This window comes from Mesoplodon bidens (assembly GCF_964165515.1).
Source record: "Mesoplodon bidens genome assembly, chromosome: 19".
NCBI classification, from domain to species: Eukaryota; Metazoa; Chordata; class Mammalia; order Artiodactyla; family Ziphiidae; genus Mesoplodon; species Mesoplodon bidens.
The window spans coordinates 13,564,171-13,578,691 of record NC_138179.1 but is presented as its reverse complement, the minus strand read 5'-3'; the positions used below and the strand labels follow the sequence as shown (position 1 = coordinate 13,578,691).

The 14,521-nt window shown below is 40.2% G+C and overlaps 1 protein-coding gene across 5 annotated transcripts in view; it reads left to right on the top strand.

Annotated features, from left to right (window-relative positions):
- The first annotated feature begins 1,454 nt into the window (after positions 1 to 1,454).
- The window catches only part of NF1 (neurofibromin 1), a 260,760-nt gene continuing 247,693 nt past the window's right edge, over positions 1,455 to 14,521 (top strand). For 4 of the 5 annotated variants that reach the window (XR_014013948.1, XM_081218712.1, XM_081218713.1 and 1 more), the window contains exon 1: positions 1,457 to 1,926. Coding sequence is in view for 4 of the 5 variants with exons in the window: in XM_081218712.1 (XP_081074838.1) it covers positions 1,867 to 1,926 (60 nt within the window). In the remaining variant the exon portion in view is untranslated. Of the gene's footprint in view, positions 1,927 to 14,521 lie in introns of all 5 variants that reach the window. The other variant, XM_081218714.1, reaches the window with a different exon arrangement.

The window sequence follows — 14,521 nt, the reverse complement described above, 5'->3', positions numbered from 1 at the left end:
GAATGAGAGCTTTTTGGGGGGTCCTAATTGGGGAAGGCATAGATGGACATTGGTTTAATATTCATCCTTTTCTTCAATACTGTCAGCATAATTTCTGACATCATCTAAAAGAAATTAGTCAGTATTCATGTTGCATCCTTAAAGAATGGACAAAAGAACCATCCAGACTCTGTCCTCTTGTTCTATTGGAATGAAACATTAATTAACTTAATATGTATTTTGGACAATCACCAGCCGGCAGAGACTGGAAACTTCTCTCACAGATATATCTCTCTGTATAAGTGCTATTGGCTTTGTGGGTTTTCTGTGGTAAAATTAAAATTCTGGTTTTGCTCTACCTTGTCACCCAGTTAGTAACCTGCTATGTGGCCTCACTGGCTCTTAATTAGTATGTGCTCAGAATGTGTAAACTCACTTTAACATTAGCCTAAGTAAAGTGTATTGAGGAAGATGAAATTAAAAATAACACATTGCAAAGTTCACGTTAGATATAGATAGATCATCCATTGTTTTGGATGTAAACCTGGAAAACCATCATGACCCAATTCCACACGAAATCATTTCAAGTCTGGTATTGGGGGCACAGGGAACGCCATTGTTTCAGAAGAGCCACAATCTGTCTCTGTTGTCTTTGGGGTCGAACCACCTGGGTTTGCATCCTGACTCTGACACCTACCAACCAACTCTATGACTTCAGCCAAGTCGCAGAACCTCTTGTGACCCAGGCTCGTTACATGAGGGTAATGATACCTATTGGAAGCCTCGTTGAAAGAGTTAAATGAGAAGATGAATGTGTTGAATTAATAATGTATGCCAAGCCCTTAAAGGCTTTTTGAGGATGGTGAAACTTAAATCTTTCTATTATCAACTGCGCAAAAGTTTTATTAACTCGGGTGCCTATCAGTTCAGCAGAGCAAGTCGACTGGGATTCCGGAGTCTGAGTACTTTGCCATTGGGTCTAGCATTGGGATTTAAGAGAACGTTTAAAAAGAAAAAATCACCGAATCTCCCTTGGCCTTACTTTTTCCTGTTACTCAGCAGGCTATAGTAGCTACGAAGAACCTGGAAACCTGAGGTTGTGTGCCTTATTTTTTGAGAGAGCTTAAGGCAGAGCATAGCTCCCCAGAAATCAGCGGCAGAGATCTGTGTGCAGGGAGAAATGCTAGCCTCAGGGCGCCCTAACTTCCAACCCGGGGAGCAATCCAAACTCGGAGGCTGGCGGGGGACCGGGAGTCTGAGGTGTTGGTGGGATGGGAGCGGATGCTCCCGGGTCGGCTCGGACTCTCTCCGGCTACAACCAGAGGCCGAGTCGAGGTGAGCCCGGCGGCGTTGAGGGACGCGCGCCTCGGGGCCCGGAGGAGTTAGGTGACGTCACCTCCAGGAGGACTCGCTTTTTCATTAATGAAACCGGCCGGAGCGGGCGCATGCGCGGCAGGCCCCCTTTCCTCTCGCTTCCCCCTCCCCTTTCCCAGCCGCGCTCTCAATCTCGAGCTCGCTCGCTCTCCCTCTCCCCGGGCCGTGGAAAGGATCCCACTTCCGGTGGGGTGTCATGGCGGCGTCTCGGACTGTGATGGCTGTGGGGAGACGGCGCTAGTGGGGAGAGCGACCAAGAGGCCCCCTCCCCTCCCCGAGTCCCCCTCCCCCGTCCCCCTCCCCCCAGCCTCCTCGCCAACGCCCCCTTCCCCTCTCCCCCTCCCGGCCGGGCGCCGGCCACCCATCCCCACCCCCGTGGGAACGTTCGGCGCCTGCACTCCTCAGACCCTCTCTTCGCCTCTCCCCTCACCTCAGCCCCCGCTCCCCGCCCTCTTCCCGGCCCTGGGCGCCGGCCGCCCGGTCCCTCCGCCGCCCCCCGGCCGCGGGGAGGACATGGCCGCGCACAGGCCGGTGGAATGGGTCCAGGCCGTGGTCAGCCGCTTCGACGAGCAGGTAACGGGCCCTTGGCCGGCGGGAGGTGGGAGCGGAGCGGGGGTGGGGACGGAGTGGGTGAGGGGAGGAGGGAGCGGCCGCCTCCCCCGCGGCCGCCTCGGGCTCTAGAGGAAAGACTGGGGGGATAATTGGGGGTGGCCTAGGGGGGAGGTGCGGCAAGGAGGGGACAGCTGGTGGCTCGAGCTCCCCTTCCCTCCTAAGTCGGGGGTGGGGCCTTTTCCCTGACCACCCCTCCGACCCTCCATCCCCTTTATCCCAGCCCTTCCGCTTGCTAATAGGGATGAGTGACCTGGGGACGCTTTCAGGGGCTCTCCATGTGGATTTAATCATCCCCCCGCCTTACTATTTTTTTGTGAACGGAGGTGGGTTACATTTAGGGGTTTCCTTTTCCCTCAGTGGATCTCCTAACTGGGGGTGAGTAACTGAAGGAACCCCCAAGGCCCGTCTTGCGTACCCCCAATGGGAGAACGATAACATCCCGCCCCTCCCCCAGTTTCTTCAGCTTCCTCTCTTGGAGGGGGAAGAGTAGAAGAAAGCAGGGAAAGCACAGGTTTTGTTACTTTCTGCTCCGTCGTCTCAGCCCGCCCCGAGAGCTCCAAGTGCACACACACTGCACGTCTTTTTGATGCCCCACACGGGCGTCCCCCCATACCCTGATAAGACAAGACTGGCTTTTTACATTGCCGTTTGCAGTGGAAACCATGGTTCTGATTCCCTCCTGCTTCTGAAATATTTTTCCTTTTTTCTTTTTTTTCCCCTTCCTTGGTAGTTGCAGTTTCCCCCTTTATTTTTTGTCAGGGATCTGAGAATGTGAGTGTTGCTTTCTGTAGTGGGAATCTTGGGGATTAAGGGGAGAAGAGTGAAAGGAAAGTAGGAAACTGCATCTGAGCCACTGACAACAGAGAGCAAAGACAGCTGGGAAGTGGTCCTGAAGCCGTTAATTCTGCTAGTGTTTTGTTGTTTTTTTAAACTCTCACCTCTTAGCTGACAAGAGAACTTTCATTGAGAATATTTGAGATGGAAAAAAAAAAGTTTCATAGCTTGGAGAGGTGCCTTTTTATTCCCTGAGCTTCAGACTCTAAATCCTGGGGCTGATCTGAATGAATGCACCCGGAGCCTTTTGTCAGTAGGATTTAGTTTAACTTTGTGTTGCTGTAGGTAGTTGGGGATCGTTTAAAGGGATGCTTTTTGCAGCTGCAGTTCTACCATGGGCTTCCTGTGATGAGGGAACTGTTTGAGATTGAGTCAATCTATTTTGTTTACTGGATATAATCATAAAACTGATTATGGGAGCTGAATGGGGGGAGGGCTCCACTTTTATTTGATCCATAAACATTTTCTTATGGGACTCATGGTGTTTCCGACCTATCTGAAAGATATTTGGGACTAGGCAGAGGAATTGAGAAGACATTTGAGAAGAAACTACTTAGGTAAAATAGAATTATGAAGCTGTCAGAGACTTGAAGTTCTTTCACACATCCTTATGCTTCCAGACCAAAAAGTATCTAAACGACTGTGCTACTAATCTGTTTGAGGAAGTGAAATGTTACTGCATATATTGGATTGTATTATTGATAGAGCCTTAGATTTAAAACTTGAAAGAAAAGACTTTCTCTGTGTAATTTAAAAAAAGGATTTAAAAGACACACAGAAGAGCCCCAAAGCTGATCTGTGTGGACAGTTTAATCTGGGTGCGGGAATTTGATGGATTCATATCACGACTGTAGTTTCCAGGTTTTTTTTAGTTAAAAATTTTTTCCAGTTTTTAAACTTTATTTCTTCACTTCTTACCTGTTGATCTTTAGGCTTATCTGCCACATATGACAAACATAGTTTTCTGTTTTTTGAAAGAGGAATGATTTTGATTATATGCCCAGTAATGCAAGTAAATTTTTCCTTCTTTTTGTCCCCAGACTTAAAAGACCTTAGGCTTTGTTGTTTGCTTTGTTATGAATATTGTGGAATCAAACTCACCACCATCTCTTAAAAAGTAAGGATGTAAGAATTTTAAACAGAAGCATTAAAAAAATATGTTCCTTAGGTTGTAATTAAGAGAAGGATCCATAGGACAAATTATTCCTCACATTTTTCTCTTACAAGGTTAAAGCCCAGTGACTTTGAGATGTAAAAGTATAAGAGTTTCGGTGTTTAACATAAGGCATTTATATACAATAACTTATTATAGAAGTAATAAATGTTTAATTCAAATTAGAGTTTACCTTGAGGTTGGAAAGCAAAGAAAACTAAAGCTCAGAGTGGTTAAATGACTTTCCAAGGTCACATAGCAGACCTAATAATAAGAGCCTCAGTATGAAAAGCATTGAATGCTGGACAGTCAGGAATATTTTTTTTGATAAGTATCCCATAGGATTTGTTTTAATAATCCAAAAGTATAATTAGGAGAGAAGAATTTACCTTTTTATTTAGGGGGGAAGACAACCTGCATGTAGTGAGAGATATTTGTATGAGAGTCTTAAGCATTTCAACTATGTCTAAAAGTTTTAAATTTTGGATATATTGACTGTAATTTGTTTCACTGGGTCCAGGGGGAGGTGGGCTGCATCCTTTTATTATAGCTAAGACATGTGTGAGGCAGAGAGCATGTGCATGTCTAAAGATGGCAGCTCTATTTATGATTGAATTGATGTTTTGGTTGGACTTCTAATATTTGTGGTGATTAAAGTAGAAATGCATTACTAGCCGCTGTTGATTATGTATTGTACTCTGATGGGTATTGCTCAGCAACTTGGTGCAGTAGACCCAGTTGAAGCAAGTGGTAGTAGTGTTCCATCTTGACATTTTGAGCTCAAGTCCTTGTTTCCAAGTGGGTAAAATAAAATTCCTGTAACCTGCTGGTATTGCAACTAAACCTAATATTTATGGCCTAAGTTGAACAATTCTTAACAATTTGAAAAGTAAGTACTGGACTTCCCTGGCAGTCCAGTGGTTAAGACTCCGTGCTTCCACTGCAGGGCATGCGGGTTTGATCCCTGGTCAGGGAAGATCCCGCATGCACAGCTCGGCTAAAATAAAAACAAACAAACAAAAAGTAAGTACTTCCTTGATTAAGGATGGGAGTTGTGAAGGTGGACAGCTAGAAAGCTGAATGGATAAGTTATATCTTCTGCTTCTTCTTAACCTGCCTTTATGGTGCTGAGTGGTAAGTTTCTAAATTGAAATTGGCAAATTTTAGGTGTGCAGCTTTAATTTGTGGCTCATTATCCAGGTTACTTAAATGAGAGGGAGAACCTTCTTACATGCCTCACCTAGCTCCATATGCCCCACCTGTCTCTGTAGGTCTGTTCCTAGAAAGGACTGTAGGAAAACTGGTCATATGAAGGTTTTTGTTTTAAGAAATTGAGAGAAGATATCACCAAATGATTTGTTGTAAATATGTTCACTTAAGCACTTACATTTTCCATATCTGGTCAAGTAAAAATGGTATATAAAAAGCCAAAAAACAACATTTTAAAGAACATATTAGAGAGTAAACCCTGATTTTTTATTTTTAATAATAGCATATTTGTTGTTGTAAATTGAATGCTAATCGAAATGTCCTTCGAATATGTGGTAGAAAACTCACGTTATAAAATGATTGGCAAGTGTCTTTGAAGTTACAAGCTACATGTTAATTGGCCAGATACATTTGTAAAACTTTGAAGTCATTTTGGATTAAAAAAAAAAAATCTCCTTAGCTTTGTTCTTAAAGCTTGGTCTGCGTTTGTAAGGCCTTATAAGTAGTTGAAAATGAATATTCTTTTGACAAAGGCTATGTTATGGTGAGTGAGAAAAAAATGCTTATTCCTTATTCTGGAACTCATCCTTTAAAAACAATTTCCAACTGGTCCTCAATTAGTTCTCTGTGTTCCCTCACTCCCCCCACCTTATCTAGCATCTCATTCAGTCTTTCTTTATGTGAGCGCCTTCCTTTTCACCTTCAAACTTACTTAGATTTTTTTTTCTTTTAAACATTTACTTGGTCCTGTAGCTTTCTGTGTGTAGATCAGTCTTTTTCTTCCTTTGTTGCCAGATACCTGCTGCCTCTACTGTTTATCCACGTATGTCCTTCATAACTCTCTGAAAACTAGCTTTTGCCTCTGCTTTCCTTCTGGATTGCTTCTTTCCAGAAAGTGATTCCTTCTGGCAAAACAGTGGTTTTCTGATCAACTGTAATGCCTCTGTGGTGTTCCATTACCCCTGGAAATCAGTCTCCTCGAATTCCCAAGACATAATACTGTCTTGTATGTACGCTTGCAGACCCTCACATGTTGATGTTCTCATCAGTCCTTGGGCTTTCTCTATCATACCATGCTGCCCATTGTTGAACTGCGGTTCCTAAATGAGGGTCTGAGTTTTGTTCTGCTATTTACAGCCTCAGTCCTTATGCTAGCCATTAGATCTCTGTGGATCCTAGATTTCCTCATCTGTTGGAATTGAGTAGAAAATCTGTAAGATTTCTTTCTAATTTAAATATTTGATGATTTTAATACTTTAACAGCATCTACCTATGCCACAACAGTATATCGGGAGGTGACCCCACTTAATTTACCTAATGTTTTCTCATTATGCCTCAGTGTGCACCTGTGTTCCGGGCAAGCTGGCTTAGTCTCTTCTGTGTATGTCAAGCTTATTCCTGCTTCTCAGCCTTTGTTTACACCAGCCCCTGCCTAAATGCTTTAATTCCTCCTTTATCTTTTTTTAATTCCTGTCCACACTGAAATGGGCAGCTCAAGCTTCAATTTTCCCACGAAGTCTTTTTAGACTAAACTCACTGCAGCCTCACTTCTTGGTGTGCTTGTCAGCTGGGGTTCTGCAGAACCCCCCTTTAACATGTCTCCCTTTGGGAGGGTAGGTTGAACATAGTTTAGCATTGTTTTCTTTTATCTTTTTATCAGATAGAGTATAAACTTTCTTAAAAGCAAGAAGCCACGGTTAGAATTCCCCTAATAGTCACCCCAGGGCCCAGCACAGTTAGAAGCACACAGTGAGTCATTGATGGAAAGTTCTTCATATGATTCCTGGTTCAAAGGTAGACTGGCTAAAAAGAGTGGTAATTTTGGCTTTGTTTTAAATGTAAATAACTGAATTTTAATTTAGTGTTTATGGTAGCCTTGGTCTTATTAAGTTAAGTGATATTTTAACTAGGAATAGGTTTTTAAGAAAAGAGAGCTTTAAGGAGGAACTTGTATATATTTATATTTCCTCCAACAGAGCTAACATTTTAAAATCAAGTTTCAGATCCAATTAACTATCTTTGTGATCTTGAATTTGTCATTTACTTTTAGTGGCAAGTCTCTACATAAGGAAATTTTTTGCAGTGGTCTGATAGGATAATGAATGTGAAACACTTTGAAAAGACTCAAATTATTCAGATGTAAAATTTATACATTTTCTTCACTGCTGACTGATTATTATGTTTTCACTAAATAAAGGAGATTGACTAGTCTCTGGACATGCCCCTGTATGTACCTTGGCCAATATATACCTTACTTTAGCATTCACTGACGAATACTTAAGGTACTGAGAGGGTCCTTAGGATGACTATAATCGATCTGTTTTCTTGTTTATCATCTAATTTGTGGCATACATAATATCCAGCTCTTCAAGTTTGGGAAGTGTAATAGAAAAATGTCATAAGGTGGGTGTGACTTGGGCCAGCAATATTGTTATATTAGATTTTAAACATTGCTACAGTTTTTGACATTTTTGACCAATAGGAAATTAGAATCTTAAATCTTTTTTTTTTTTTTTTTTTTTTTGCGGTACGCGGACCTCTCACTGTTGTGGCCTCTCCCATTTCGGAGCACAGACTCCGGACGCGCAGGCTCAGCGGCCATGGCTCATGGGCCCAGCCGCTCCGCGGCATGTGGGATCTTCCCGGACTGGGGCACGAACCCGTGTCCCCTGCATTGGCAGGCGGACTCTCAACCACTGCGCCACCAGGGAAGCCCCCTTTTTTTTCTTGGATGTATTTAGCATGGAGAATTTTGTCCTTAAAGAGAAGGTTAGAGATATACTATAATAGTAAGCATGCCTTATTTTTGCATCTTTGTTCTCTAAATTACTCAGACTGCTGTGGGGCATTTTTGTTTTATTTTCATATTTGTTGTTATGGTGTTCCATATAGACTCTCTGTTGTTGCATTAAAACAACATACTTTTCAGGGTGAGCAGTGTATTAAAAATGTGTTTTGCACATGTGTTCACTGGGCCTCAGTCTGCTCTTCCTTGGGGGTTTTGTGTGTGTCTGTATGTATATAAGACAAGGGACGGGACTTATAGGAAGGCTCATTTTTTAAAGGAAGTTTAAGGAGAATGTTCTATAGAAGAAGTAGAAGGGGAGATTTGTGGTCAGCTTAAACTGTTAAAAGGCTTAGAATCAATACTGAAGTAGAATATGGGCATCTTAAGCCCTTTCTTTGCTGAGGATTGACTTGGATTTATGAATAGCATTGGCTTATTCCGACTGACATCTTTTAGAATATCCCATTTTCTTGGGTGTGGAGAGGGAAGGATGAGACAAAGTGTGTTTTGACCTTGAAGAATAGAAAAGTTAAGGTGTTTTTACATTGTGGTGACTGTGAATTAAGTTTAAGGTTTCAGCAATTGGTAAATTTCTGTTTCATACTGTGTGGTAGAGCCTTCAGGAAAACAGCACACTCAGAGGTTGTGCTGAAGAACATTTTAATGTTGTAGAATATAAATAACTGGACTTGATAGTGCCTCCAATAAACTCTCTCCAGGTGCCTGCTGTCGATGGCATATTTGACCACTTCATATGTTATATGCCTGAGATATGTAGTTACCTTCTTTGGTTCTCTGAGTGGCTTTTGAGCCATTGATTATGTCATCAGAAGGGCTTCTGTTAAGACAAGAAAGCCCCAAGCTCATATGGAATCCCATCCTGTTGTAATGAAAAATTGGAATTATTCTCTAAACTTGACGTATTTTTGCTATAAATGGTACTAATCACTTTGTTGTAGCAATAATTTGAGGTACAGACTTACAGATTGCATATTTTCTTTAAACCACAGCCTGGCAGTCTTCTGATTTGGCTTAGGGTTGCCACTACGGTCTACACGCTGTTGCCTGCCCCTATTCATATTTTATAGTTTGGAGTGTCTTATCCTGTTGGATTTCAGAGAACTTACTTAACTTTTTCTGGTGAAATCCTTACCCTCTCCGTTTCACATCCCCCAAAGCAGGGTGTTGTGTCTAGTGCAAGAGGCATGAAGTTAAGTTAGTAAATAGCAGAACTTTTAGAAATTTACTTTAAAGGACTTTTATTTAACTTATTTTAAATCATAGTTTTATATCCAGATAATGGCCTTGTGGGTAATTATGGCTATAACAATCTCAAGCGACCCTTTTCTGTTTAATCATTGACAGCTTTCCTTGGATAGTCCTCATAGTCATTTGGGCATGAGAAAACCACTCTTCCTGCCTCAAATTTGTGATGGCAGAGTATACTATGTAGTAAGAGAAAGAGCTTTTGACTGTGCAGTTTTCAGAGTGACCTTGGGTAAGTCAACCTCTCTGAACTTCAGTTTTCTGTTTTCATCTGTAAAATGGGGATAATATCTGCCTTACTTATGTCATGGGCTTGTTTAGTGTCTTAGGTGTGACTCTTTTATGTGAAAGGAAGCTGTAAATAATCATAAAAGTGTATTGCCATGATTATTATCCTGTGCAGTATTTTTTCTATCTATTCTTTGTATCGATAGTTTGGTGATTATTATTATTTCTATAATGCATAAGAAAAAACTAGAGAGGCAAAGCAACTTGTTCACAATCCTATGACATGTAATTAATTGAGTTTAAACTAGAGTGTGGGTGTCTTAATCCTTAGAGCAGTAACTTTCAATAAATAGAGCTTTATAAAAAGGGCCTAGGGCCTCCCTGGTGGCGCAGTGGTTGAGAGTCCGCCTGCCGATGCAGGGGATACGGGTTCGTGCCCCGGTCTGGGAGGATCCCATATGCCGCGGAGCGGCTGGGCCCGTGAGCCATGGCCGCTGGGCCTGCGCATCCGGAGCCTGTGCTCCGCAACGGGAGAGGCCACAACAGTGAGAGGCCCACATACCGCAAAAAGAAAAAAAAGAAAAAAAAAAAAAAAAAAAAGGGCCTAAATTTTGTGAACAGATAGCACAAATATGTAGAGTGAGGAAAGTATTATTGCTTCTTCACTCAAAAATGACATGTTACGTTTTACCTTTTATGTTCATAAGAGAGTATCTGGAAATCTTTTTCGATTGGTTATGTGTTAGACATAAGTTTTAAGCATTATATACTGATTTCATTGTTTATCATTCTTCTTTTCACCTTATCAAAGCTTCTCTTGGCTGTTAGAAGTTGTAACATTGTTCCCCTTTTATTTAGTTTTATAACATTTTATAACTCACTGCAGATTTTTAGGCGAGGAGAGTTGAATTCTGAAGGTGAGAGAGTAGAATTTGTGAGAGTACCAACAGGAATGTATAATTATAAATATGAGATTATGTTTTTATTTCATTCTTTTATCTGGCATTTCACAGTCAAGTTTTGTAAAGTTGCTTTTCATACTCTAAGAACATTACATTTAGGATTTGATTAAATTTGAGACAACCTTTTAAATTTTGTAGTGTTTGAGTGCCTTGTTCTGTTGGATTTCTGGGTCTTTCTTTTTGTCTGTGCCCGTCTGCTTTCCTTCCTTGTTTCCTTCCTTTGTCTACTTCTCAGCTCCTTCCCGCCCCCATCCCCAATAACAACTTTCAAATCATTCATCTTGTCTTTTAGAGTATCTTTCCAAATCTCCTGTCTTTATCAGTGCCTTTCACTTCTGTCCCAGCTCAGGGCTGGGAAGATGTTTTAACTTTATGCTCCAGGCAGGTCTTCTTCCTTTTGGGTAATGGACTAAGGGGGAAAGAAAAGAAGCATTTGTATTTCCTGTTATGTTTCAGTTTTTGGTCTCTGATAACTGAATTTACAGTAGGGAATGCGAGAGATAGAAAGCATTGTTTTGGTTAAATGTTGGTAACAAAGATCAGTAAAGACCTGTGCTCTGGTTTCTGCCCTAACACGAACTACCTTTGCTATATTATGTAAATCTCCTCAATTCTGAGCTATTTCATTTACTGAATGTTAAACAGGAAAAATATAATCTGACAGTCCAAAGCTTTTATAATTCTTAAAATGGGTTGATGTGTGTTTCATTTTTTTAGAGCCAGTCCTTTTGACTAAGAAAATAATTCCAGTCACTAATTGATTAGTGACAGATCCTTAGTTAGAAGGAATCTGAGCTTACTTAAATCCACTTCTGCAATAGCCCTGACAGAAAATTGTTCAACCTCTACTTGGACATTTATTAAAAAAAAAAATAGAGTGGTAATTCATATTCATTGTAGGAATATGAAATGTAACAAAATCACAATAAATAAATAAAAGTCATTTATAATAGCACAACTCAGAGGAGAACCACAGTTAAAATTCTGAAATTAGACCCCTTGGGTTTGAATTCTTGAGCTTGGGCTCTGCCATTGCTTACTAGTCCTTGGCCAGGTTATTTAGCTTCAGGCTTCAGTTTCTTCACTTGTAAAAAGGGGTCAATAATAGTACTTACTTCACAGAGATCGATGTGAGATTTATATTAGGAAATACATGTAGAGCACATGGCATAGTTTCTGGCAATTAATGTTAGATACTGTTGCTTTTATTAGGTTGTTGGGATTGGATGAGATACACTGTCTTATAATCTGCTCTTTTAACATAATATAACGTGAGCATTTGCCCATATGATTATACTTTCTTTTGCATTATTTAAAAATTTAAGGTATTATATGTAATTGTTATTTTTTCTTAATATTTTAAAAATAAATTTTGAATTTCCTACACTGAATATGTATTTTTATAATCAGAAAAACAATTGGTAACAAAGCAAATAAATGTTACTTTATAAAATGTAACTGGAATGTATTAATGTAAAAAAAATCTCAATTTTTAGCAGAGTAAGGTTAACATAAGAGTAGGATCAGAATGAGGTGACTATAATAAAATTATTAAAGTACAAGAACTTGTTACAGTGCCTTCAGCTGTCCAGGTGAGAGGGGATCATGACCTGCCCACAAGAGAAGCCTTCTTGACAGGTCTGTTGATTTCAGAGTTTTCAAGGATGGTTGTATGGTTGTACCTCACAAAATTTGACCAGTTCCTCTACAGACAATAGGATAAATCCTTTTTTTTTCCTGTCTGTTATAAATAGTACTATGATATGCAATCTTATTTTGCCCTTTGGGCAGCCAGGGGTACTACATCTCAAGGTAACACATTCCATTAGTAGAATTGTAATTGTTAGAAACTGTCCCTTAAATTGAGCCTCCTCTGTCTTATTTGATCACTAAACATTCACGTTCCTATTATTTGTGGTAGATGCTGAGCGCTGTGGTAAATGCTGCGGAAATAAAGACAAGACATGCTCTTGGTCTCAAGGAACCTAAAGTCTAGTAAGAGAGAAGGATGAAAAGAAAATTATGGTGAATGTTATGATGGATGCATAGGATACAATGGGAGTGTATGAGAGGAGCACTTAATTTAGACTGGGCAGCCAGGGAGAGCTTGACAGAAAGTGAAGCCTGAACTAAGTTGTGAATCTGGTAGGTTCTTATATGCCATACTAAAATGTTTAAGCTCTCACTTGAAGATTTTGGGTGAATGTAATTTCATCTAATGGCTTATGCTTCGGTGGGAGAGGTTGAAAAATATAATAAAGGGAAATGTGGAATGAAGTACCATAGGAGGTAGAAGAAGATAGGGATCTAAATTCAGGTGGTGGATTTAGAGACTGAGATGGTAGAGAAGGAAAGAATGGGTTTGGTCTCTAATGACTGTTGGGGTAAATGAGAGAGAGAGAGAGAGTGCAGCTTAAGGGCACTTAGCAATATTGGGCAGTATTAAGGACTCAGCTGAGTTTGGAGACAACGTCTTTGTTATGGTCATAGTCACTAGAATTGAAGGGATCAAGGAGCGTTGGGGACCAGTTGTTGGATAGGTGGTCCACCTTGACATTGAAGTCACCTAGATTAGGGTTGCCAGATTTAGCAAATGGAAATATAGGATGCCCAGTTAAATGTGAATTTCAGATAAACAGTAAATGTTTAGTATAAGTATTTCCCAATTATTGCATGGGATATAGTTACACTAAAAATATTACTTATGTTTATCTGAAATTCAAATTTAATTGGGAGTCCTGTAGTTCATCAGGCAACACTCACCTAGATGGTAATGGATGTGAGGTAGAGGAAAAACTGAGCCGGGAGTCAAATTGTTTTGATGATGCGGAAAATATCTAGAAAATTTGTAGGTGACTGTGACAAAGTTTGTTAGTGAGTAGCACATGAGTCATGAGCCTCAAGGAAGAGTGGGAAGAGTAGAAAAGTTTGGAATTTGGCCTCCTGGAGTCTTCTATTCATTGTTCCTAATTCTATTCTCTATAACTCTTAAGAATGTTTGTCTTTTTACTTTAAAAATGTTGGAAGACAGATCTTAAGTATTCCTCAGGGTTGTCTCCTCCACCCCGAAATATATTGTTCATTCAATTATTTATAGTATAAATTGTTAAGATATTTCACTATCATGGTTGTTTTTTCTCTTGGTGCAGTGGTGGTCAGTATTCAGGCATATCATTTGTCATCCCTTTTCTAAGTATTTTTGTATATGAGGGTGTTATGTGAGACTTAAAAAAAAGGCTTACAAAATGCTGAGCTTCAGGTACTCTGTATTTTTGGTATTCATCTGATTACCAGTACAGTTAACCTATCAAAGAGCATGTGTGTGCATGTGTATTTTTTTTTAAAGTTTTATTATGAAAAATTTTAACATATACAAAAATAGAGAGATGATTATAAATGAACCCCCATGTACCCATTACCCAGCTTCTGCTTAGTTTTGTTTCATCCATAGTCCTACCCCTTTCCTGCTCTGTGCGTTTTCATTATTTTGAAGCAATCCCAGTTATCATTTCCGTGTGACTTATTCTTAACTCATGCTCACCTTCAGAGCTGTGCGATATAAATACAGTACTCAGTGGGGAAGACTTGAGCTTGAGTCCTAATTGTCTACTGAGGAATGAGTTAACCTGGGCAAGTCAAGCTATCTGAGTATTTTGAAGAGTGTGTGTGAAGGTTGGGGAGGAGACATATGCTACCTGCCCTTTTTCACAAATCAAAGATACGAGGGAATGTATGTGAAGGTAGTTTGTAAACTTGCTTTACACAGGTAAGATTTCATTATTGTTAGTAAATAATTCTTCCTTCTGTAAGTGCTTAAAAGTCATCTGCATAATAATCAGTCCTAGAATTATTTGGGTGTTGACATTAAATTAAGTCCATAGTCCTAAAATGACCTTTTCACCTTTAGCTGCACCTGCATTTTGAGGCACTGTTGTTTTCTTGTTCCCAGTCTGGCACCTTTCTGTTTGAATTCTCAGAGTTCACAGACAGCATTCCCCTTGTCACATTTCAAAATTTTCATTTGTCCCCTTGGATTAATTCATATAGACTTGAATTCAGATAAGCAGGTAAGTGGGGTCTTTATGCATTATCTAAGTGTTCTGATGGCTGTCAACA